Genomic DNA, 24,138 nt, shown 5'->3' with positions numbered 1-24,138 from the left:
GGTTTTATTAATACTATTACTAAAACAAAAGATAAAACGGTTAAAGCAATTTAAAAGAATCAAAAACGAATAAATTGACCACAGAAACTTAAATAACATTTAAGCTGAATCAATCAAGTAAGGGTTATGGTTTCAGAAGGTCATGTGATATCACCATCATTAACCAACTATCATCATTTACCAACCCTTACGAGGGATTATCATCTTTTAAAAACAATCAAGAATATAAACTTTAGTACGACTTTAACCAAAGAAATATATTTCTTTGCTTTAACCATTTTGTTTACAAATTTCAATAGGGGAATGTTAATCTCCACAGCGTGGGGTCTCCGTTGAGTCGGGTACCATGTTCACATTTAAGAGAGTTGTCAATTTCCAATAAATTGGGTCTCAAGTACGCATTCAAGAAGGATGTTAATCTCCACAGCGTGGGGTCTCCCATGTATCGGGTATCATGTCCAATTCATAATGAATGTTAATCTCCACAGCGTGGGGTCTCCGATGTATCGGGTATCATGTCCAATTCAAAAGGGGTGGCGATCTCCACAGCGTGGGGTCTCCGAAGAATGGGGTATTTATTAGACCATAAATCTCTAGTGTGGAGTTTTGAATCGAGTCAACATTTAATAATGATATAATATTAGAGTATATTTTTTAATTTGGTAAAGCATTTTCTATAACCCCATTAGGCCAACCAAAGACAAGGCCTGTCAATGCCTTTTCAACAAAATCGCGCCTAACGGTGTATTCTTTTAAGACTTCACCATTCGCACCTTTCTTTCTTAGCAATATAATGCCTACTTCTTGAGGGAGATTTGGTAGAGTTTTTGCTATCTTCATGTCATTTGGGACAGCTATGCTATGCCCTTTGCCTCTTAGCATTCCATATTTTAGTATGGTTATATTCGTTATGGTATTAATCTTTGAAATCATAGCAGTTTCAAGAAGAGTCAACTTTTGTAAATAAGGGGGTATATTTTCAAAGTGCATATTGTTATGAGGGACTCTATTACCTTCAATGTCATTATTTGTGAAAATACCTGAAAACTTAGGAGCGGCACTAGGGTTTTTCCTCTTGCGGTTACTTTTTTCCTCTTGATAGCACCTGTTGCACTTACCGTCTTCCCTTACTGACCATGAAAAAGGTGGAAACAAATCATTTTTATTCAAAATAGGCTGTACTTGAGGAGCTTGGTGGAAAACAGTCCTCACTTCATTACAAATTTTGCATTTTTTAATCTCGTGTTTCAATTCACCTTCTTCAAAAATGTTTGCTGCTTCAATAACACGTGGATTAGAATGTAGGCTTGTTGTAGAATTCTCATTTGAAACTAATGTATTAGCATCTGATATATTGTTAGCTTGTGGTAGAGGTTGAGATGTGCCATTTTCTACATTTTCTAAATTTTTAGATTTTGCCTTTTTAGTATTAAAATTTTCTACATTTTTAGATTTTGCCTTTTTAGTATTGACATTGTAGTCAGGTAGAATTAGTTGAAATTTCACCACAACCCGGAGCTGAAAATTGGCACAGATGTTCTTTAGGGTATACTGAGATACCAAAAAAAAAGCCCCATCAATCCGGACAGGGGAAACCACTTTTTCGGACAGTTTAAAACCGGACATGTCCGGAAAATATGTCCGAAAAAAAGTTGTTCAAATATACAAGTATTATATATCAAAAGAAAGATAATTTCAAGACGAACAAAAAATTTGCTTACAAGAAGTCATGAAAATAAACACAGAAAGAGTTAGGAGTATCAGAAAAAACCCTACTGTCCAATTATTTTTGAATTATGTCTGGATTGATGGGGCTTTTTTTTTGGTAAATCAGTATACCCTAAAGAACATCTGTGCTAATTTTCAGCTTGATGGCAATTTTGTCCAGGTCTCAGGCTAATTCTACCTGACTATTGGCACTATTTTCCTTGCTTGCATGTTTCAAAAGAAAACGCATTCTTTTTCTCCTATTTTGCCTTTCCCTTTCAGATTCAATAAGGGGTGGCGTGATGTAGTTTACACCTTTTTCAACACACAAGTTCTTAAAAGTTTTTTTTCTGCAGACACACTTTTCTCTTTGCTAGTAATTGATTTGCTCAACTTCTGTCTCCGTTTTTCCATTTCAGACACAGATTCATGCTCACCAGCACCAGTATATTCTATCCCGGCATTCAAACATCTTTCCCTCAGATCGAATTCAATAGGGTTTAATTTATCAGAGATAAAAGATGATTTAATACGTTTTGCTTGATCCCTCTCTAAATCATCATACTCAAAAGCAATTTGAGTTTTCCTTTTTGAGATATTTGATGAAATGGAAAAATCAATGTCTGTTTCAATCCCAGGCAATAAAACATAACCGTGGTTGTGTACATTACTTAAGAGTCCCGCAGTACCAGGTAGTAGTGATTGAAAATGGTTTCCATTGACATTTGCTATCAAAAAAAATTGCCTACTGGTTCATGTGCATCAAACTGGGCCTCACTATCCCATGAACACATTACTCTGTTTAAGGGATCCCCATGACGGCATCGCTCAGAACTAACACAAATATCTTTTCCAAGTAAAACAGCAGTAGCTTTGACGAAAATCTCTGTAGTGTAAACAGTATCACATAGTTGTTGATTTAACAATTGATTCCAGCTGAAACCTCTTGCTCTATCAAGTCTTACAGCTCCACTTTCGAAAAAAGTCTTGTACCGAAATATGTATGGTGACTCTTCCTCTGTTAAAAGGCTTTCAGACCTTACAAATTCAACAACAGCCCTTCTCAATATATGATGATTAGGATATCGTAACCGCAAAGCTGAAATATCCCCACTAAGATTTGGACGATCACGAAGCTGCTCAATTATTGCCCAATAAAAACAATTACCGTCACCAGGTGTTTCACTTACACAGAAAACATTCAACCCATTTCTACGTGCAGTTTCTAATATGACAGGTACAGTACTGTATTGAGACCATGAATTTGGTATCTCTACCCGTCTGAAATTGTTAGTACCACCACAAACTTTCTCAGTATTCTTCAACAATTTTCCAATCTTATCAATGTTTATCGATGGATTGAACATTATAAACCTTTTTTAAAACAATAGAACAGGAAAAAAACAACAAAATTTTCTATTTACTCAAATCCATACATTGATTGTTACTCAAATCCATACATTGATTGTTACTCAAAAAAATATTCAACACCAAAGATATACACTTGTAGAGTAAAGTGTATTTCCAAACAGCATTACCAGTTGAAATGTCAATTTAAAAAAAGGGGTAATTGTGACGTTGTAACCATGGTTGCAACACAGAAAAAGACCTAGGACCGAAATTTAGAACAGGCGGGAAAAAAAAAGCAATGAAGATAAAGCTTTGACACTCTTACTATTAATTGTACAAAAGTTGCAATTTTAATCAAAAGTCTTACTTTATAATACTTTTGATATCAATCATATTCTATTGCAATAAATATTTTTACAAAACAGATACTTTTAATAGTGCTACAGAAAATTGATCCCATCCAACACGAAGCAAAGTCGATATGTCACCCTACGATTTCGTGCATATACAAATTTTTTACGCCACACGCCCAGATCTAGAGAAAGGATGCTACACTCCCTTTCGGGCGCTTCGCGCCCTCAAAACGGTCGTTCCGCAATAAATAAATAAATAAATAAATAAATAAATAAATAAATAAATAAATAAATAAATAAAACAAATAAATAAAATAAATAAATAAATAAATAAATAAATAATAAAATAAGCTTTTTCTCTAGAGTGCTCCATACATAAAGCCCCCGTTTAGGCGATGGTCCACACCTCCCTTTCTTTTCATCAACGAAGAGTGGTTTTCGATATGACATATGTCTATGGGAAAGAGAATTTTGAGGAAAAAAATGGAATTCTTTTAGTTGTAATATCAGAATCTTCATAACATGTACCCTATCTCATTCTGGACCAGGTTTTTTAAAACTTCTCCCAACGTTAATCCACACAAGGTGTCAAAATCGCAAAAATTAATTAAAAATAAAAATGTTTTCTTCTATCTGCCAGTCTGCCGAGAGTGCTCAATCGTTTGGTTCAGACCTTTATTTCATACATGAAACTCAATGAAACTCAATTTATTAAGAAACTTTTTCTTTTCCTTGATGCGTACAAGAAACGTAAAAATCGACAAAAAAAGGGCTATGAAAATTTTTTCTCTGCGTACGTACACTTTCCTTTGACCCCTCCCCTCCCCCCGTACGCAAGCATACGCTTTTGAGAAGACTCCCCCTCCCCCCCCCCTTATTGCGTACGTACTATGTGGACGGCCCCGTATTTGAAAGAAGTATATATTATGAAATTTTTTAAATTAAAACTGATTTGAATTTTCTTCATTGGAATCACATAAAAACACCCGTCCCATCAGGGGGTGTTTAAAAGAATGGAGGTGTTTCTTCAAAGTAATACGGTATGTGAGTACGGCGGTCAAACGTAAAACAATTGATAAAAAGCTCTAAAAAATCAATAAATATTCTATACAAGTCGACTTTATGAATACGATTCTTTGTCAACTGTTTGAACTGTTCATTTAGTTCGATCGGGCAAGTCATGATGTAACCCGCCCTAACAACGATACTTCTTCCGCTCTTATCTACTTTAACCGGATTAAATTTCGCGAGCTAAAAAAATTGCGAAATTTTCTGGATTTAATTTCGCGAGTCAGAGTTTTGAAATATTTCGCGTGGATTTAATTTCGCGAATAAGCCAGAAAACAGCTGAAAATAGCCATTTTTTGCTATAAATGGAGACTTGGAACTAGTTTCTCCGCCAAAAATACAATTTTAAAAGTTTTGTGGTGGATTTAATTTCGCGAATCAGGAATCTCACGCGTGTTCACGAGTTTTAATTTCGCGAAAATGGGAAAAATTTGCGAAATCGCGAAATTTAATCTCGCGAAAATTAATCCGATTATAGTAGTCGGCCTTCTTTCCCGGCTTCGAATTTGGTTCAGCTGCATTGACGAATATTTTCTTCTCCTCGTTGAGTTCTCGATAAGTTAATAGAATAATTTTATAAAAGAGTTTACCAAATTCTTATTTCAAACTCAGAGTTTCATGGCGCTTCTACACCAATCTTGTTTTAAAAAAAACTTTAAATATATGTGTCCTTTGTTCTTCTTGTGTTTCTCTGCACAATTAATTAAGAGTGCTCAATACTTCTTTACATAAAGATTAAAGAAACGGTGTATTTCTTTTCAATACTTTAAGTTTCTTGTTTACGCATTCATCAGTTGATTAGATTGTGTCCTTTTTTTCTATAAAAGTTCCATTAGTGTTCACTAGATGGTTCCAATCGTCGCAAATGCCACGTCAAGTGGTTAAGTTTACATTATGACCCCCTTCCGTGACTTGATCTCCCGCCCGTCCATTGTTCCCACCCTTAAACTCCCCTTTTCCCGACTTACCTACCAATTGCTTACCCTTTTAAACCCTCCATCTAAAGTCTCTCCTATCCCTCTTTCCGTTCCCCAACCAAAATTTGAACGAATTCTCAGAATCAGGTCCAGGGTGTGTTTTCCTATATATTTCGAATTTCTTACGATCAGTTGTTTTTGTCCTGAATGAAAAAAAAGGTATTAGGTATTACTGACTATTTCAATCAAGTCTCTCTAGGCTATCTTTATTGCATTGCATCTTTATTATCTTTATTAAAAAATACTCTTTGTTTTCGATCTACTATTCTTCTGTACATTATCATGTATACACCTATAATTATTAGTTCCATTTGCCTATGACCTAGATTAGGGGTAGAAACCAATCAAGTATTCAGACGGCTGAGAAATAAGTTCAAGTCGGTAGATATAAGTTTGGCATTAAATTATGGCTAATCCTCGAATAATAAGTTTTGGGGAAAATTTGTCCCAATAAATACAATATTAGTATAAATAAGTGGGGATCGCCTACAACCATAACTGCAGGGAGGGAGGGAGGTAAAAATATTTCATCCTGTCAGCTTTCAGTTAGAGCGTCAATTTGAACAGGGAGTTGCGATAAACATTATGAACATGACGGCACGTGGTTATTAGCAAAGTAGACTCAGTTGGCATAGGGCGGCTTCCCAGCCTTTCCAATACTGTGGCGCTTATCAAATAAAAGTTAAACCGCGATTTAACCTGTGTTGAATCCAAATCTTCTCAAGTAGAATACTAACATTTTATTATTTTGAATTTTCATTCTCTTTGTTCTAGAGAAGCATTTGAACCAGTTCATCATAACTTAGTTTTGGACCATCATTCTTTGGGACAGGGACACTAGAGCAAATAAATTTATTGCTATTATTGGCTCATTTTTTGGTCTATTTTGTTGATATCTCAAATTAAATTGCCCTTTACGTACTGCAGCTTGATGTGGCGATTAATTTTGACGATGCCGTTTCTGTCTGGCTACCGCTTGGTCTCTACGAACATCTACATTTTCATCGACTTAAGGCTGATTATTTTAACGGACATGGCCTTCATCTTGATGAACAGCTGGAAAGGTTGTGTAGGAGGTTGTTATTGTAGTTTGTTGTATGTTACTTAAGGATAGCTTTGTTACGTCTTTGCTTGTGAAGATTTTGCTGCCAGAATGTGAAGTTTGGGAAGAGATCGTGTAAGGTTGGAACATTGTATTTTCGTTTAGTGTTGTGTTGTGTGTTGTACGTCTCAGTGTAGCCATTATGAAGGAAGACCGGACTATGGTGTGAGTTCATCTGGTTATTTTTGGTTTGGCATGGTATCCAATGATGTGTCTTGCCTTTCGAACTGGCTAAGTTCATCTTGTTGTTTTTGGTTTGGCATAGTATACCATTATGATTGTTGCCATTCTAACTGGCTACATTGAACTGTTGGTTGTTAGTTCGGGATGGTATACCATGATGTGTCTTTTAGATATGACAGTAAGGATTCTGCTAGCGGTTCAAGATAATGTCATGGCCACTTCTGCCGACCATCTGAACAAAAGATTCAACTGTAAATAAATAAATAAATAAATAAATAAATAAATAAATAAATAAATAAATAATAGATAAATAAATAAATAAATAAATAAAGCAAAAAATGTGTATATATACCTTTTGTTTTGCGTCACTAAATCAGTCATTTTATCCATAATTTTGTCTTCTCGACCTTCAAATTCCCCAGTGGCGAAAATGGCTCTCGACCACCCATGCTTATGTTTTTTGGTGCGTATGAGGCAGAAACTATAACAATTGGGGAAGGATTCAACAACATCCTTTAATTTGTTAATGGCGGTTTTAATCCACTCGGGTGCATGGTTTTTAAATAAATAAACGAATTAATAAATTAATAAATAAATTAATAAATCAATAAATCAATAAATTAATAAATGTGTTTCATTGTTTCTTTTTCAATAGTATTGATAATTTCTACCAGTATATGATGCATTCATTGTATATTTTTTTATTTTGTCCAGTTACGTCTTATGTGTTTCATTGTTTCAATGTTCATTGATTAGTTTTGAATTTCGGTATGCCATAAATGTCTATGGGAAAGAGAATTTTGAAAAGAATGGGTAATTTTTTGGTTGAAATATCAGAATTCTTAGTTTGATGTTGTTGTCTTGTAAGGAACAGGTTTTTTGAAACTCCTCCCAACACGTTAATCCACACAAGGTGTCAAAATCGCAAAAATTAAATACAAATAAAAAGGTTTTCTTGTATCTGCCAGTCTGCCGAGAGTGATCGATGATATTAGAGCTTGTTCAAATAGACGATATCGGCTTTCCGAATTCTCCCCGAATGATTACCCATGATGCATTGCGCAAAAAAATTCACGGACAATATTGACTTACTGAATTTTTTTGCGCAATGCATCATGGGTAATCATTCGGGGAGAATTTCGTTAAGCCGATATCGTCTATTAAACGAAAGAGACTTTGATCTTATATTTGGAACTTTAAGTTTCATGCCGCCCGCATGGCTGACAATCATCAGCTTAATGAAAATCGTTTGTATGTGTGTATGATTTCACTTCTCTCCAGGTTACCGATGGTGTGCCGTTTAGCTCTTTTAATTGCCAATACTCAGCTGATAACGTTGTAGGTATGGTAAAAAAAGGTCAATCTTCACTGGTGATTTATGATGAAAACAACAGTGTGTAATATTCTCTCTATTGATTTTAATTTACAAGCACCGATCGAGACCCAAAGTACCCGGCATCAACTAAAGTCATTAAAACAGTCGAATTTAATCCTTTGAAATTTATAGTACTTCTCTGTTGCATCCACGCCGCCAGGGGGACACTTAATTGGCATATGGCTACCATCCGGTAGTATGTAGTACGAAACGCTGAAACTTCCATTCAGTATCCATGGCGATCATCGCCTTTGTTGAGAGTTACTTGGGTAACTTGTTTGTAGGACACTCGATGGTCTCGGCTGTAAGAGGGAGGACTCTCAAACATGTAATTGTGTGGAGGATGGTCGAGTCTGTGTTTCTCCAGTATCATGTTTGTGGTCCGTGCCTGCATAATCATAGATTCCCGTGGAGTAGGAGCATTCATTTCGTGCCTTTGAAAATATTTTTGAAAGCCTGCATTTGACTCTGCACCACCGAAGTATTAACTGCTTTGAAGTATTAAAATAATTATATCAAAACTTTGAAACACGAAGCAGCACTTTAGCGTCTGATTAACATGCTCAGTTCAATCAAGATGCTCGTTGAATTTGACGACGAGAATTCTGAAGTTCTGGACTCTTTCGATGTCTTGGCCGGCACTATTTATCTTAATGACCAAGGATAACTCTTTCGAAAACCTTGGATAGGATTGGTAGGATGATGGTTGGCATGATTCTATTGTCCTTTGATATCCCTGATGACACAGAAATCACTTTCGTTTCCTTTTCACTTTGTAATTTTTCAACCTTCCCTGCTAGTTCTTTGACTCTGGCTCTTTCCTTTACTAATGCTAAGATCACTTTGGCACGGTTAGCTCTTGATAGCCGTACAAATTTAGACGCAGGAGTGATTTCTTTTTGAGGTTTTAAATTGTTCTTTTGGACACAACACTTGCATCCTGAGCAAATCCCTTCACTTTCAATCAAAGCCCCACATGCCAAAGATCTGTAAAGGATTTTAGTTGGAACCTGATTTTCTTCATCATATTTTAATGTAATGGCATGAATAACAGATTTTTGTGCAATAACAGAGGAAGAAATTCCCTCACAAACATTGTGGTCATCAGGAAAGTACCATCCATAAAGTCGAACCGTAAATTCCAAAGAAGTATTAACAATAATTTCAAATTTGGGAATGGAAAATTTCGAATTTTCAAGGCTGACCCCACAGTGCAGAGCACTTTCCAGTTTGGAAGTTTCCATTTTGAACAGTGAGGCACAAACTCATCAAAACTTTCATATACATTTTCAACAGTAGTAGGGTTTGGATCTGAAACTGGCAAGGGTGATGACAAGGGCAGGGGATCTCGAACAAGTTGTCTGCGAACTGTAGCAGCTTCCTTTTCAAATAATTTCTTTGGAAGATTTTCAGTAGGCAAGGCATAAAGTTTGAGCTTCCCTTAATACTGTCCTTGTGTATTCAAAATCAGACTCTGTGAAATGCAGGGAACAAACCCAGAACTACGACTCATATATTCTACTTTGAAGGCACTTGTCAATAACACGAGACTTTTTAATAATTATTAATTTAACCAATTGCTTTTTCCAATCCATATCTATTGCTTTGGAAGGTAATTTAAACAAACTAACTCCCTTGTACTGAGGTAAACCAGAATAGACAGGACAACCAGGAAAAACACAACAAGTCCCACTCGCTCTCACCATTTTTTTTGAGGTTGTTTTTTTTGTGTTTGTGATCAGTAATAAATTATAACAAATAAAAATAATCAAAGATTTCAGTCCTGAAGTAGCACCTTCGCCTTGTCGCCTCGCTGCTGAAATCTGCTCACACGAATCGATCACGTGACCAAATTTAAAATTTCCAACCTCGGCCTCCGAACCAAGCCGACTTTCTGACCATGCCCATGTATAATATTCTAGTGACTATGCTCCAGACCTTAAAGTCGTACCTTCCTGCTAACCTGACTACCGAATCAGAATCTTTGAACTTACCTTTTCCATGTTTTAACAACTGTTATAAAGTTGATTATACTTAAAAAGCGTTACAGTATGTCCAAACTATACAATTTTCTCAATGCACAGTAAAGAAAAGTGTGAACTAAAAAATACTTTTATGTTCAAATTTCATTGTGATAGGGCACAAATCTTTGTTTTATTACGTATTCTAATCTCTGTTGAGCATTCTCACAGGCAATAACATAGGCCTCCAACATAGTCCAGTCTGGATTTTTGTTTTCCCTGGATGTGCGTCCATCTACCTTCGCATATTTCTGTGTCGTTGATAAGTTGGAGTTCAAGTCTTTCGATCATTTCTTCCTGCAATTTTCCGCCTATGCTGTCTCCTTCATCTTCTATTTTTGCATTTGTATCTCCTATGACCAGTGTTAGATGACAGCTTATCATTCCTTGTTCAGTTTTATAAAATAAAGAAAAGTCTACTTTGCTCGGTGTTTTTTCATGAGCCAAATCGGTAGCATTTCTCGAACATATACAAATTTACGTCCCGCGTATGCAGATCTTACCAAAGGATGCGGAACGCGCGTTTGAGCGCGCTCTCAAATGCACGTTCCGCAAAAAGTGAAGCAAAAGATTGGAGTGCGAGATCAAAAAAAGTAGGCGGTAAACGCTATTTCACATCTCTCAAACCGGTGAAATTGCATATTTTAGTCACGTGACTTTGATAGGAAATCCTTCCAAACCTAGGCTTCACTTTTCGATAAAAGTCGCTTAAGTGGAAATTGTCTGCTGGTACTGTTGGAGTTGCCGGTTCAACTTGGGAGTCGTCATTAAGCCAACCACATGAGATGGTAGGTGCATCGTCTACTTTGTACGCATTGTGGTCGGCCAACTGGTCGATTTGAATTGACCTGATCGTGGACCTTGAATATCTTTTCAACGAGCACAAACCCGCTATTTAGTTTTGAGTTCTATTTTTTTGTCTCCGCTGCAGATTATATTGAGACAGACTTAAGTAAACTTGTTCTGCTCAGAATTTCATACTCTTTCCGATGGTATTAATCAATTTTGTCGAATTCTTTGATCTTTTACGCACCCCCCCCCCTTACAGTTGAACTGCAACGTCAGTCTTTAGGTCATAAAAACTGTTGCCGGGACTAATTTGTGTACCCCTTGTCAATAGTCTCTAAGCACATTCATCTGTCGAATGAACCAAGAAATTCAACTCTGGAAATAGTTGTCAGGGGTCCAAAAGAACTTCTATATTTAACCTGTGATAACTGCCAAACAAAATCTTTTTTCGGAGTTTTTTTGAAAGAGGTACCCTAATGGTACCACTTCTCAATGTGGGTGAAACCATTTTAAAGGGAAAATTCCACTGAATTATAAATTGACCTGCGTCGAGTAGTGCCACCATAAGGTACCACTATTATAAAAATTCCAATCAAAGATGGCGGATATATATTATGTCATTGATTCTAAAGAATGATCCCTTGCGACCTCCTACACGCAGATAATAATTACACGAAATATTAGAAGCGATTTGCTGTATATTGTGCATTTCATTGTTTAGAATGAATTACTTAATCTATCTACATAATAGCTTATACTTTGTCACCAAAAAGTTGAATTCTAGAACTAAACAGTGAAATTTTAATATTATAAGACAGTAAAGATCTTTGACAGACAATCTCTTGAAGTGAAAGTTCCAAAATATTTTTCTAGAAATACTCACGTTGATTAATCAGGTTAATACTGGTTTGATTTTAGTTAAAAAGGTTTCTGTGTATAATTACATATAATTTATTATTTTCAATATAGTTTAATATTTTCAGTCGAATATAACAGTAGAAAATGTACTTTTTAGTTTATCAGTTTTATATTATCACCAATAGTTACGCTGTACAACACGAGATTGAGTAGTTTGATTTTTTTCTTCCTTTTCTTCACCGACATTGAGTTTTTCATTGTCGGTCGATTTTTGAGGTTGTTCGTCCTCTTCCAACGTAGCATTTAGTGATTTGTTGACGATATCACCCAAAATAGGTTCTTCTTCACAAAGGATTTTAGCTGCTTCATCTGAGAAAGTTGAAAGAGTTTTGTTTATAACTAGTCTTCAACAGTCTTCAGCCTTTGTTAGAACTTATAGGAATATCAATAAGGTATCAGAGATGATTAAATCAGCAAAAGACATGGACCATTTCATTTATATCCAGACATGGGGTGGACGAACATTTCCAGGGGGTAATTTCTAGCAAAATTTCAAGGGTTTTTTGACTTCAAAAGGTTCGTCCACCCCCTGTATGGAAATTTAATGTTGGTTTATTTCTCCAGCAATAATGTTCTAAACAAATGATATTATTTTGAGTTTTTAAGTTCGCCTCAAAAAAACGCATCATGAATATTTTGTATCTTTTAGGACATGATTATGGGTAAGTAGCTGGTAAGTGCATTTTTTTGAAGGTTAGCTCAGACAATTTTTTATTCATACCAGGTTTAACGGCTCAAAAAATTCGATGGCGTATTGCCATCGTTACGTTAGATAAATCCATAGAAGGGTGATGAGCCAGCTTCATCGATCTTCTGACGAATTATATTTTCTTACTTTTTTGTTTAGCCTTAACAGAATTTTAGCATGCTGAAGAAAAACTCTAAAAAGACGGAATTCTACCTATACCCCTCCACATTAAACACACAAGATGAACGTCGATTGCCAGCTTGAAAGGAAACGTATCGTCGTCTACATGACTAAAGGTTTAATCTCAGAATAAGTGTCTTGAAAAATTGGAAATCTTGTAATTCTGTTCTGCTTTTGAGATGTGTCTTTGTGTCGTATGAAAACATTGAATATTCGTCTGCATGAAAAAAGGGCAATCTGAAAATCAAAGATCACAGTAAAACTTTAAATTTTGTAAGGTACTAATTTTGAGATTGAATCTTCAGTCACGTGAACGACGATATATGACTCACCGTTTTCTTCTTTCTCGTATTCTTCAGAATTCACCAATCTATCTACTTTAGGCGTACAAACTTTCGCGAACAGAAACTTTCGCGATTTTCGCGAATTTTGGCCCTTTTCGCGAAAGTAAATGTATATAAAAATTCTAGGAAGGGCCATTCGCGAAAGTTAATGCTCGCGAAAAATCCTTGACAAAATAGAAAATTTGTAAAACTTCAAACTGTGAATAAAATGTAACTTTATGCCACTTTTTAACCTGCTAAAAGACTAATAAGTCAAAGGACAAATGTTTGAAAGCCAATCCAAGAAGTATTTGTCCCTCTAAGATATTTTTTCATGTGAAAATTCTCAATTTTACGTCTTGATTCGCGAAAGTTTATGCTCGCGAAAAATATTTTTCCGTTAAATTCGCGAAAGTAAATGTCGTGAATTTCGCGATTTTTCGTCCTCGCGAAAGTTTCTGCTCGCGAAAGTTTGTACGCCTAAAGTATCATGACCAGCTCTTCATTCAAGAACTCTTTAAGAAGGTTCGACCCTGTTTTGAGTTCTTCTTTCAATTCTCTTTCTTTCTCCTCCACCTCCTCCTCTGTCTTCTCTGTCTTTTGTTTTCCTGAAAATATTAAGCATCTTCATTTCTCCCACTATTTTCTCCTACTCAAAATTTGGGCTGATAGAATACCTTAATAATTTTCCCTAAAATCTATAATTTCTAGTGGACAAAATTTCGCACATCGGTCTCTTTTGCACCCAATTTCTTTCATCTTCCTAGGGGGGGGGGGGTTAACCGAAATTCGTGAAAATCGCGAAATTTAATCCACTTAAGGTAATTTCCAAAAGATTATTTTCATGGATGATTAATTACGTTCTTAAGCTGAGATCTTAGAGCGATAGTGGAATGAGCATTCTTAATTTTAGTTTTAATTCTAATTTTCAAGTATTCTCAGAACGTTTCTGTTGATAATATTTTCAATATCTTTTTCTCGGCTAAATCTTCTAAAAAAAGTGTACCTTGAGGACCAGGAGGCTTTCCAACCGGATGTTTCTTCTTCTTCGCAAACTCTTTCTGTAATTTCTTTCTACTTTTGGACCACCAACTTTTGACTTGGTTGGACTTTGTTTTAGCCTTAGGCTGATATCCTCCGATTCTCCTTGTCTTTGTCTTTTTCTTTATTTTTCCTGGCGTCTTATCATCTTTTGATGGGTTCTCCTCTTGTGTTGGTGAAGTTTGAGGTTCCTTCTTTTTCCGCGACAAAACTTTTTCATATTCTTTTGACCAGGATAGGTTTTCCTCTTTCCCGAAGGCTTTGTTTTCCTTTTTCACATTTTCGATTTCGTTTCCCAAAGCTGCCAGTGACGAGGAATTTTCTTTTCTTATAGGTGGCGGTCGACTTTTTAAAAATGCTGCATACAATAAGTCTTCCTCTTTTATTGGGAACGGTTGAAGTTCCTCTTCCAGAACTGGTGTAGGTGATTCTTGTTCTGGTATCGATTGGTCTTTATCATCACTTTGGTTTGATGTTTGTTCTTCGATTTCCTCACCCATTTGTTCTTCTACAGCCTGCACTACAGTCACTCCTGCTTTGATCCTCTCTCCATCCTTTACCCTGTACCATTCATCAAGGAGTGCTTTCTGACCAGGTTGGAACTTCCCTCTGGTGCTCGGATGATTTGGAACACCACGTTTCTTGTATTTCTCAATGTAAAGAAGTTGAAAAAGTTTCATGTCCAATCGTTGCAATTTTGCCTCAAGCTTGACCGTTGCCTTTTCACTGAAAATGAAATTTTTGTTAGTAATTTTATGTGATCTGAAACTCAGAATTAATTTTGGATCTGGTTTACCAGTAATCAAATGACATGGAGTGATTCGAAAGTTGTTTCTTCTTGACTACTGTAACTCGAACCTAATTGATTTTTTGTGACGATTTGATAGGTATATTAATGTTTCTACTACGCCACCATGGTTTACAAAATATTATGGTCGGACGCCCTCGGAGGAAATTAAATGTTCGCACTTTGACCCTGCCAGACTCTGCTAATGTTTAGTTGGAGTTGAATGTAAAAGGTACCTTTTTGTGAGATTCGTTTGATTTACAATCTTTCGAGCAGCAGTTAGATGCTGAATGTATTGATATTGGTAACTTTCAGACTTCATCTTTAATGAGAGCGGTGAAAAGACACTTCCTGTACTTTCTATTTCGATTGAATTTGCCAGCTCGTTATGTTGCTTGTTGTAGGACATGCTACTATTTCTAGGGGAATTTGATATTGGACCGACTCTTTCGGCTGATGGAATTATTGTTTGCAAAGAGGTATCATACATTGAAAATTGGGTTCTCTTCTTTTTGATAAGTCTTTCCCAAGGATGAATAAATCTAAGGCGGAATGACAATATGATCAAAAGTTAGTGAAGCAAGGTACAAAAAAAATTCAGTAAAAGAATCAGAGCAATCCGTTGAGTTTGATTCGATTAAATTTCAAGTTCTATCTGACACGAGAAGCTTTGCTTCGACTACACTGGAAATGAAATGAGATTTCTTTGAGCTGGAAAGCTTTATGGAGTGGGAAAGCTCGATTGGGTGAGGAAAATTTATTTTAGAATTTCTAACTGTCCAGAAATTGGTTATTAGACGCTAGACGAGAAGAGCATACTCAAACAATTAAAAAGTTGATCGAGACAGCAGACAGCTGTTTCCGTGTTGCATGATCTAGTTAATAAATACTGCAACTGAGCAGGGGACTCGAGTCTACAAAATCTTTAAACCAAATATGCTAAGAACTCTAACTGGAACCCATTTGAGTTATTATCAACTTTTCTCACAAGTGTACTATAGGCTTCATCCACCGGTACACGACAATCCTCTCTCTGGAAAAATTCCACTTACTTTCCAGCGACCGGTTTTTCCGGTGCCTGTTCTTCCCAAATAACATTTTCTTCGTCAGCCTTTGACGCGAGTGAAGAGGCTTGTTCCAATTTGGTGAAGTATGGCAGCCTTTCCTCAGTGGTGTTGTGACCTATAAAGTAGTTTAAATGAAAAAAGTTGACAGTTTTGAAGTTATTTTTATTCTTTGAAAACCTAATTTGAAGTTGAATTTGGAATTGGAGAAGTGCGAATGTATCTAAAATCTGTCTCAATATAATCTGTAGCGGAGACAAAAAAAAGACTATAACCTGCTATGGATAGAATAATTAGAGAGCGGTTTTGTAATCGTTAACCGGAGTGGAAATAGAAAACTGAAGCAAAAATCATAAAAGAATCTACAGTTGAACTCATGTAATTCGAATTCTCAAGGGACCGAGGATTTTGTTTGAACTACATGAGTTTCGAACTAGATGAGTTTTTGTATTTTTGATTTAATGCGACGAAAAAAGCCTTTCCCAGTTTTACTTTTGAACATTTTTTTGTATTTTCGAGTTAGAATAATGAAATACTGAATTCATAATTTTTCAAAAAAGTCTTTGATTGTTTTGATTGTTTCATTTTCTGCTCTCGTTTCTTGGAAATCTCTTCGGAGATCTTCTGAATCAGTGGGATGACGTTCGAAAAGGGTCATCTTTTTGAGAGTCTCAATCGCGTCGTCAATCTCATTTTGCGATGGGGTGGATTGACAAAGTTTCGAGTTTGTCAGCTTCAAAAACTCAAAAAGCTCGAAAATTCGAATTACATGATTAAAATTTCTTGATGGGACCGGAAAATCTGGTCGATTTACATGATTTTTCGAATTACATGGGTTCGAATTATAGGAGTTTTCTTGTAATGTTTCCAAGGTAAATTCTGAGTCGACCACAGAATCTGTTCGAATTATAGGAGTTCGAATTACATGAGTTCAACTGTATATTCAGCGAGAATTAATCTATTGCAGGGCGACAATTTTTTGGAATTTTGTCATCATAACTACATAGTGTTGTTAGAGGAATGTAAGTTCAATGAGAAAGCAATAAAATGTTTATATGAAATATTATTTCTTTGTAGTCTCCTCGAAATATTCTATTCAAATAAAATTCAATTTAATCAAAGCTGACAAAATCAAAAATTCAGTAAAAACAATAACCGCACGAGCACGAATCTGTTAAAGGATGTCATTGTCCATTCTGGTGTTGGTAACGTTGTAAAATCCCCTGGAAAACAAAGTTTAATCTGAAAACGAAGGTACTAATCGCACTGTTCCAGATTATGATTATGAACTCAATTGTGTCTGTTTCAACAATGTTGTCTTTCTTTTTCTTTCATATCGTAAACTTCGATATTATCTTCGTCGGGCGCCAATTGGAAATTGATTTCTCTGCGAGCGTTGACCGCTGATTGTCTTTTGGGAAGAGTGGACTCGTGAATCAGAGGAGACGGAGGGAGTTTTCTATCACATTTGGTTCGATTAATCGATCCATTTTTCTCTTTGGTTTGCTTTACGCATGCGCGAGGAGTGCTATGTTCTGTCTTTAAGCATTTTGCTAGCGGTGACATTTTGAGAGTCGAAAGTTTCGGACTTTGATTAATAGGAGAGTTGATTGAATATTTGCGTTTCATGCGGCTCCTCAAAGGAGATGGCGGGTTTGATTTGTTTGTAAGGTTTAGCATTCGCTCTCTTGCTTTTACAATCGGGCTCATCGGCGTCTGTGTCAAAATGGGGGAGCCAGTGACAGAGAGCTTGGTAGGAGTGCATGCATACGAGGAACATTTTGAGGAGAGATCTAGTTCTGATTCAGTAAAGTATTCATCTCCAAAGCCTTCAATGCTGTACTGGTTAATTTCCTCCGAAGTCCAAAGTCCAAACAGATTATCAATGATCAATGGTTTGCACCCTGTCTGGTAGACAGATCTACGAATCCGATGAAGCAAGTATTCACAGTTAGGTTCTGAATCGTAAATTATTTCTCTTGAACATTTCGACCTTCTCATCCATTTGACTTTGTCTGTACGTCGATCCCAGTTAATAGGGATAACTCGAAACACGCGACCTTCCTTAAGATCTTTAGTTAAAAGTTTGAATTGAGTTGTGATCCATTGACGAAAATCGAAAATTCAAAATCTATCGCCGTCGTTGGGTCGACACAGTCAGAAACACAATAGAACCTCACGGGTTTTTTATTGAAAACGATGATATCACAACGAGCAACTTTCTTGTTGTTCAGGAATTCGATTTGTTGATCCATAAAGTATCCAAGTTGAAATTCGACGTTTCTTGTTGGTCGTTCTTGTCTTTGATTCGGTCGTTCACTTTCTTTATGTTGATTTGAGGCTAAAACAATTGTGGTGATAATACAGTCTTCATCATAGTGTCCTTTGCACGTTAACATTTTTAAAGGATAATTGTTCGTGTTCTTTCTGCGACCTAGATCAACCACTGTTAAAATTAAAAATTGTGTCTAGATCGAATGAATTTCTTCTTCATATTTTTGGAGCTTATTCCGTAGAAAATTTCGATCAACTTACTATCAAGCCTCGCTTTGGAAATTATGCTATGAGAACTCAACTAACGAAATTTCTTAGAGGTGTATAGGAAGATAATCACCTTGGTAACCGTTCCAAGACGAGGCAGGGGTTATACGTGACGTAAGTTATGAAAAAGTCAATTAAAATTCAAAATACTCACCATTCTTTTGACTTTTCGGTGTATGTTTCGGAGTTTCCTCGACGAATTTTTGTTTTGATGGTGTAAGGGTTGCTTGCTCGTCATAAACTGGCTCTAAATGGACAAGAAGATCGTAAGAAATTTGAATAGGTAGTTTCTAATTTCACCAATATATGTTAATCATCAATTTCACTTCTGGGAGCAGCTCTTCGTCTCAGCTCTAGACTCCCCTAATTTCAAGCTGACCGAATATTTCCATTGACCATCTTGCAATCATGGACAACCAGGACTGATTGCGCTCTGGGGACCCGTTTTCCTGTTGGTCAGACGTAAAAAATGATTGAAATTTTCAACCAATAAGTACTCGCCATTAGTGCAGAGTTCTAATTACGCATTGCGGGGACTGTGAAATGGCCTTTCTCAAACATTCATGCTGATCAAGAACGGGCGTAAAAGTCGCTTTTGAACAAATTGATGAATTTATTTGGATATTTCAATTCGGGAGGGGTTTATAGACTTCCAGGCTATATTCTGAGCCCTATTGGATCATTCTTGGACCTTTGTTCCTCAGATCCTAAAGTTTTAAGTCTAGCGTTAAAACTCAGAGTTAAAACTCTACCCGTCCAACCTAATTTAGAGCGCTTACAAATCGTTTGTGATTGTAAGATTTCGTGGGAATTTCCCTTTTTTCTCAAATATTATGACTTCGATTGTAGAAAAATTGGGGTAATCAATAACAGTCGAAGTCATCTCAGAGAGTTGAACTCGAAATATAACTACCTTGGTGACTTCTTGGCTGCACATCTTCTGTTATCACGTTTTCATAGAATTCATTGGGAACAATACTATACTTCATGAAACGTGTTTGGTCAGTGATTTGTTTGCGAGCGTTGACGTATGAAGACCTCTTAGAGTTGACTTCTTCGATGATGGCTTGATTGTGTTTCGGTACCTGACTTGATGTATACCTATCTTCAGTCATCTGGTTGTTTATGTTTTTTCGCGCTTTCTGGTGACATTTTCGTTTTCCGATGACTGCTACATTCTGCTGCACGCAATCGATCTCCAACTCTGTAGAAAAAAAGATTCAATAGGGAACAATTTGGCAGAATAACGCAAAATCGGCCTAATTAAGACCCCGGCAGCCTTAATTTTTCCCACCATCCAAATTCATTATTGTATTCATTCCCCAAATGTGTGCTATTCCCCGCAGTAGCGTAGCCAAGGGGGCGCAAAATTTGTGAAGGAGAGCAGATTTTTATAACACTGTAATTATCAATTCATGATATAAAAAGATAATTACCGTGTAACAAAATTCTGCTCTCCTACATAATTTTTTCGCCCCTTTCGGCTACGCTACTGCCCCGCCTTGAAACATGTTTTTGCCAATACACAAAATTATACAACTCACGTTCCACCAAAATTATCATTTCTTGTACCTTTTATGAGTCTTGATGGAGTTTGTGGCTGTTTCTTCTTGTTTTTCAAGGGCGTCATTTTGGAGGGCGTTCTTTTTATGGTCGATTTCGGTGATGATTTGACATTTGAGTGAGTTTTCACGAGCGTTGGTTTTGTAGCCATCGAAATGCTTGTTTCAAAATAAATTGGAAAAAACAATCAAACAATAGATGATAATTTCGACGTCTTCTCCGCTTTTCTCTTCTCGGCTAAAATTTTTCGAGATATAAGATTTTGAAACCGTTGACCCTGACGTCAATTTTGAAAACAATTTAGCATCTTCTTTTTCAACGTCACATTGGAGGGTCTTCTTGAGTTGTCTTTTTTGACGTCACTTAAGATGACTACTTTTTTTTTTTTCGGTTTCCACTATATATTATTAAATATATTATCTTAACTTATACAATAATAAAAGCCGGAGGCATTCCCGGTACGCTATAAAACAATTCTAATAAACTTCTTTCAAAGATAGCTAGTTTGGGAAATTTAATAAATAAGTAAAAATTTAGAAATTAATTTTGGAAATTGCTTCAGCAATTTCAATGTCATTTGATTCAGTGAGGTTTTGGCCTCTCAATGACCGTGAACCTCTAACACACATGATAATACAATTGTTCAGGACAAATGAAATCTTTCGATTTATCCAATTTGTCACGATATTGTAGTTAATTCCACGCTTTTAAGCAATCATTTGGCTGAGTCTCTGATAAAATGTTCTACATTCGCGTCCTTTACCTCCATTTGAACAGAATACAAGGGGCGTAAAGCTCCCATGCTCAATCTGAATCACACGCTCATTGTATGCCCTCTTCTTCTCTTTTTCGTTAATTTCGTGAGCTTTCTCGATATTCATATTTCCATAACGTCCGGCTAATGGGTTAAACACCCTTACATCTTAAGATGGTTACTGCGTAATTGGGCCATTTCATTTCATATCGGGTAGACGAACATTTTCAAGGGGTTATTGGAGACGAATTTTCAGGGGGTATAAAGAAGTATTTTTTTCATTTTTCCAGGTGATAAAAACTGATTTTAGTTCGTCTACCCTCCCTTTTGGACCTACCTCGGTGGAGCTTTCCTCAAGATTGGCTATTTCATTCTTCATGATTTATTGCGCGAAGATGCATAACTATAATCCCTTGAATGTGACGGAGCCGGATCTTTGAAAACAGAGATATGTTTTGGAGCGACCTAGGACATTTAAAATTGCCGCTTCAAATGAGGTGCTTCTCCTGACTGCTTGTCAACTAGAACGTCGGAGTTGTCCACCCAAAAGTGAGAGAAAATTATAAGTTCTCGAAGAATTGGCTGCAGGGGTAAAGCGAAGCCAAGTTTTGCTTTCTCTTGTGCAGCTTCTGAGTATGCAGTCTCCACGTTGCACACATAATCGTCGCTAACACAGCTACCCAATCGAAACAAAATGTCAATGATCTGCCTGGATCCAGACAAGCTATGGAGTCCAAGTCCCAAAAGAAATTGCTTTTTAAGGGTCACTTTACGTTGAAGAACATTGTACACAATATCTTGTGCTAGACAGTTTGCGATTCTGTTTATATCTGGTGTACGTTCACCAGATGGTTGAAGCAAACACTCGACAAAAAGTACTACAGACTCAGGTGGCTCGAACTCAGTTGAATCAAGCTTATTAGGATTAGGTGGCCACTCTTTCATTGTAAAAGAGCTGAACTTTTCAAAAATGTTCCTTCTCAGTACTTTAGCTGCATTTTTTATCGTTTGCTCATCGGAATGTAAAACAATATCCACAGTGAAATATTCACTCGATATAACAATGTCAGTTAATGTTTTATTTTGTTGACTCAAAAAGCATATCTTTTCACCAAACTCCTTTTCCAAGCGATTTTTAAGTGTGTTTCTATAACTCGAGTTGTTGACTTCCGATCCATAAATTTCGTGAAAAAGTTTCATTGTTGCTGGCTTTTTCTCATTTATTATTATGTCACTGACATACTCTTTGACTTCTTCGTAATTCGACTTTGAATCATGAGTACCCCCCCCCGGGGTTCAGGTGATGTATCTATTTAGTATCTAAAAATGCAATTTCGGAAATTTTTTGTGGAAGTAACTAAGTTCCTTTAAAATCTCCAAAAAACCTCATTTTTGGCAATTTTCTCCACTAAATTTCCATACGAAAACAGCTTTAACTTGGGATTTAGCCAAAGAGAAAATTTTTCCGAAAAAATCTAAATACAGAAATTATTTGTCATTAAACCCTTTAACTGCCCGTCGTTTTTTTTAAGGTCCGATCTATTTGCCGCGGGAAAAAAAAAAGGTTCGACCTATTTGCCACGGGAAAAAAAGAAGGTTCGACCTATTTGCCCGATGTCGGCATTTGCCGACATGGTCAAAAGGTAGCGATTTTGACTTCATTTTCTGAATAATATATGAAGTATCAGCCAAGGACTATAATTTTGAGTTGAACATTGTTGAATAGTTATTTTTCAACATAGAAAAGCTTTTAACTAAGATCTTTTTTTACTTCAAACCATCTAATACAAAATCTTTGTAGAAGTGTTAAATTTTTGGGCAAAGGAATGGAAAGTGCCGATGTCGGCAAATCCCGACATGGGCAAAGAAATCGAAAATGCTCATGTCGGCAAATCCCGACATGGGCAAAGAAATCGAAAATGCTCATGTCGGCATATGCCGACATGGGCAGTTAAAGGGTTAACTTAAAAAAAAGTTTGAAACAGTAAAATGATTTCCACAAGGAGATTAGGCTTTTTTTGTGAAAAGTATATGAATAGCGTCGTTATGACGTTTTATTAAGGTCCATGCCACACTTATCCCTTAATTACTCATGGTTTAATTACTTAAATTCATTTTTTCAAAAGCAGTTTGTTCTTAAACATGTCAAAGAAGCGAAAACATAAGGTTTTATCTTCAAATTCTGAAATTGATATTTCACTATGACCAGAGCCCTTAAATTCACTTACAGTTTATAACATGGACGAGAGTGGATACCATGTGTCTGAACATTACCGAGTTTATGTATGTGTGTTTTTCAACGACGGAGACGGTAAGGTTCTAATTTGAGTAGATCCTGACCAGCTGAGGACAACGGTAAATCAGCACTTTTACCGTCCTCGATTTTGCGGGTCAGAACTGCGGGTTATTCCAAATCGCTTCAGTCACTTTACCGTCCTCAAAAGTGCAAATACTATACATAAAATCGCTATTAAATTCCTCTGGAAGCTCTTTGATTTGTTTTAGATGAAGATTGGCACCACCAAGTTGTTCTCGTTTATTTTTCGCCTCCAATAATCGAGAAATGCTGTTGTCAGATAATTCATTGATTTGACCATAAGAAGATTGACCATCGTAATGGCAAACACATATTAGTGTATTAGTTTTACTCATTTTACTGTTTCGTTAGTTAACATTAACACATGCAAATCTTGGTAAGTAAAGTAACGCCAGATTGAATTACTTTTTTTTTCAAAATAAGCCTCCATTACAACCCAACTACACGTTTAATACTTGGATAGCACTAAAAGAAGTCAAAGGCTTTGAAAAGTATCAAGTGAATGATATCTTAGACGATATTCTTGGAATTTCGTGGAGAATTCAAAAGTTTTCCAGACTTGCCCGGATAACCTAATTTGATAAAATATGCCTCTATACGAGACATTGAAGGACTTCATCTTCAACTTAGGTGTCCGAATCTGATGTTTATAGCCTAGGGCTCCTATAAAACCTCAAATTTTAAGTTGGTTTAAAGTTTTGACGTCTGTAAAAAAACTTTTTGGTGATTTTTTCGAATAATTCTCAAAAAAAATTGTAAAATTCGAAATTCTGGTCTGTAAAATGTACTGTAGTCAAATTTTTTTTTGAAAATTTGCATATAAAATAAATATAGCTATATACCAAGATAATTGTAAAGTTTCAGCACCATTGAGTAAATAGTTAAAAAGTTTTCAGTGACCTACCCCAGGCACAAAAATTTGTTTTTAAACTGTCACTCCCCTTCAAAGATAAATTTTCTATTGAAAGGTGGCGCGATCGTGAGTCATCGCCTGGTCTAAAATAACTATTCATGAATTATTTTTTATTTATTATGAA

The 24,138-nt window shown here is 36.2% G+C and overlaps 1 protein-coding gene across 1 annotated transcript; it reads right to left on the bottom strand.

Annotated features, from left to right (window-relative positions):
• Positions 1-11,958: 11,958 nt before the first annotated feature.
• LOC136812358 (neurofilament heavy polypeptide-like) lies at positions 11,959-20,301 on the bottom strand. Its single transcript, XM_067068853.1, has 7 exons — positions 20,040-20,301; positions 19,381-19,671; positions 18,622-18,714; positions 15,915-16,044; positions 15,099-15,404; positions 14,041-14,801; positions 11,959-12,152 (listed from the first exon to the last, which is right to left on the bottom strand). Exons 1-7 carry the CDS (start codon positions 20,179-20,181, stop codon positions 11,959-11,961), a joined length of 1,917 nt encoding a protein of 638 aa, XP_066924954.1. The 5' UTR covers positions 20,182-20,301.
• Between the last annotated feature and the right edge of the window lie 3,837 nt (positions 20,302-24,138).

Source organism: Clytia hemisphaerica, unplaced genomic scaffold (genome assembly GCF_902728285.1).
Source record: "Clytia hemisphaerica strain Z4C2 unplaced genomic scaffold, Clytia hemisphaerica genome assembly, whole genome shotgun sequence".
Taxonomy (NCBI): domain Eukaryota; kingdom Metazoa; phylum Cnidaria; class Hydrozoa; order Leptothecata; family Clytiidae; genus Clytia; species Clytia hemisphaerica.
The sequence above is the reverse complement of the archived record's forward strand: the minus strand, read 5'-3'. Positions and strand labels throughout refer to the sequence as shown.

What these genes read in the sequence shown, in the direction of transcription:
- LOC136812358 (XM_067068853.1), bottom strand. Translation starts at nt 20,181, where the DNA reads ATGGCTACAAAACCAACGCTCGTGAAAACTCACTCAAATGTCAAATCA. An exon ending in CAAACGAATCTCACAAAAAG is followed by an intron (nt 14,802 to 15,098) that starts GTACCTTTTACA and finishes TTTCATTTTCAG; the next exon opens with TGAAAAGGCAACGGTCAAGC. An exon ending in AAAGCCTCCTGGTCCTCAAG is followed by an intron (nt 12,153 to 14,040) that starts GTACACTTTTTT and finishes CAACTTTCTCAG; the next exon opens with ATGAAGCAGCTAAAATCCTT.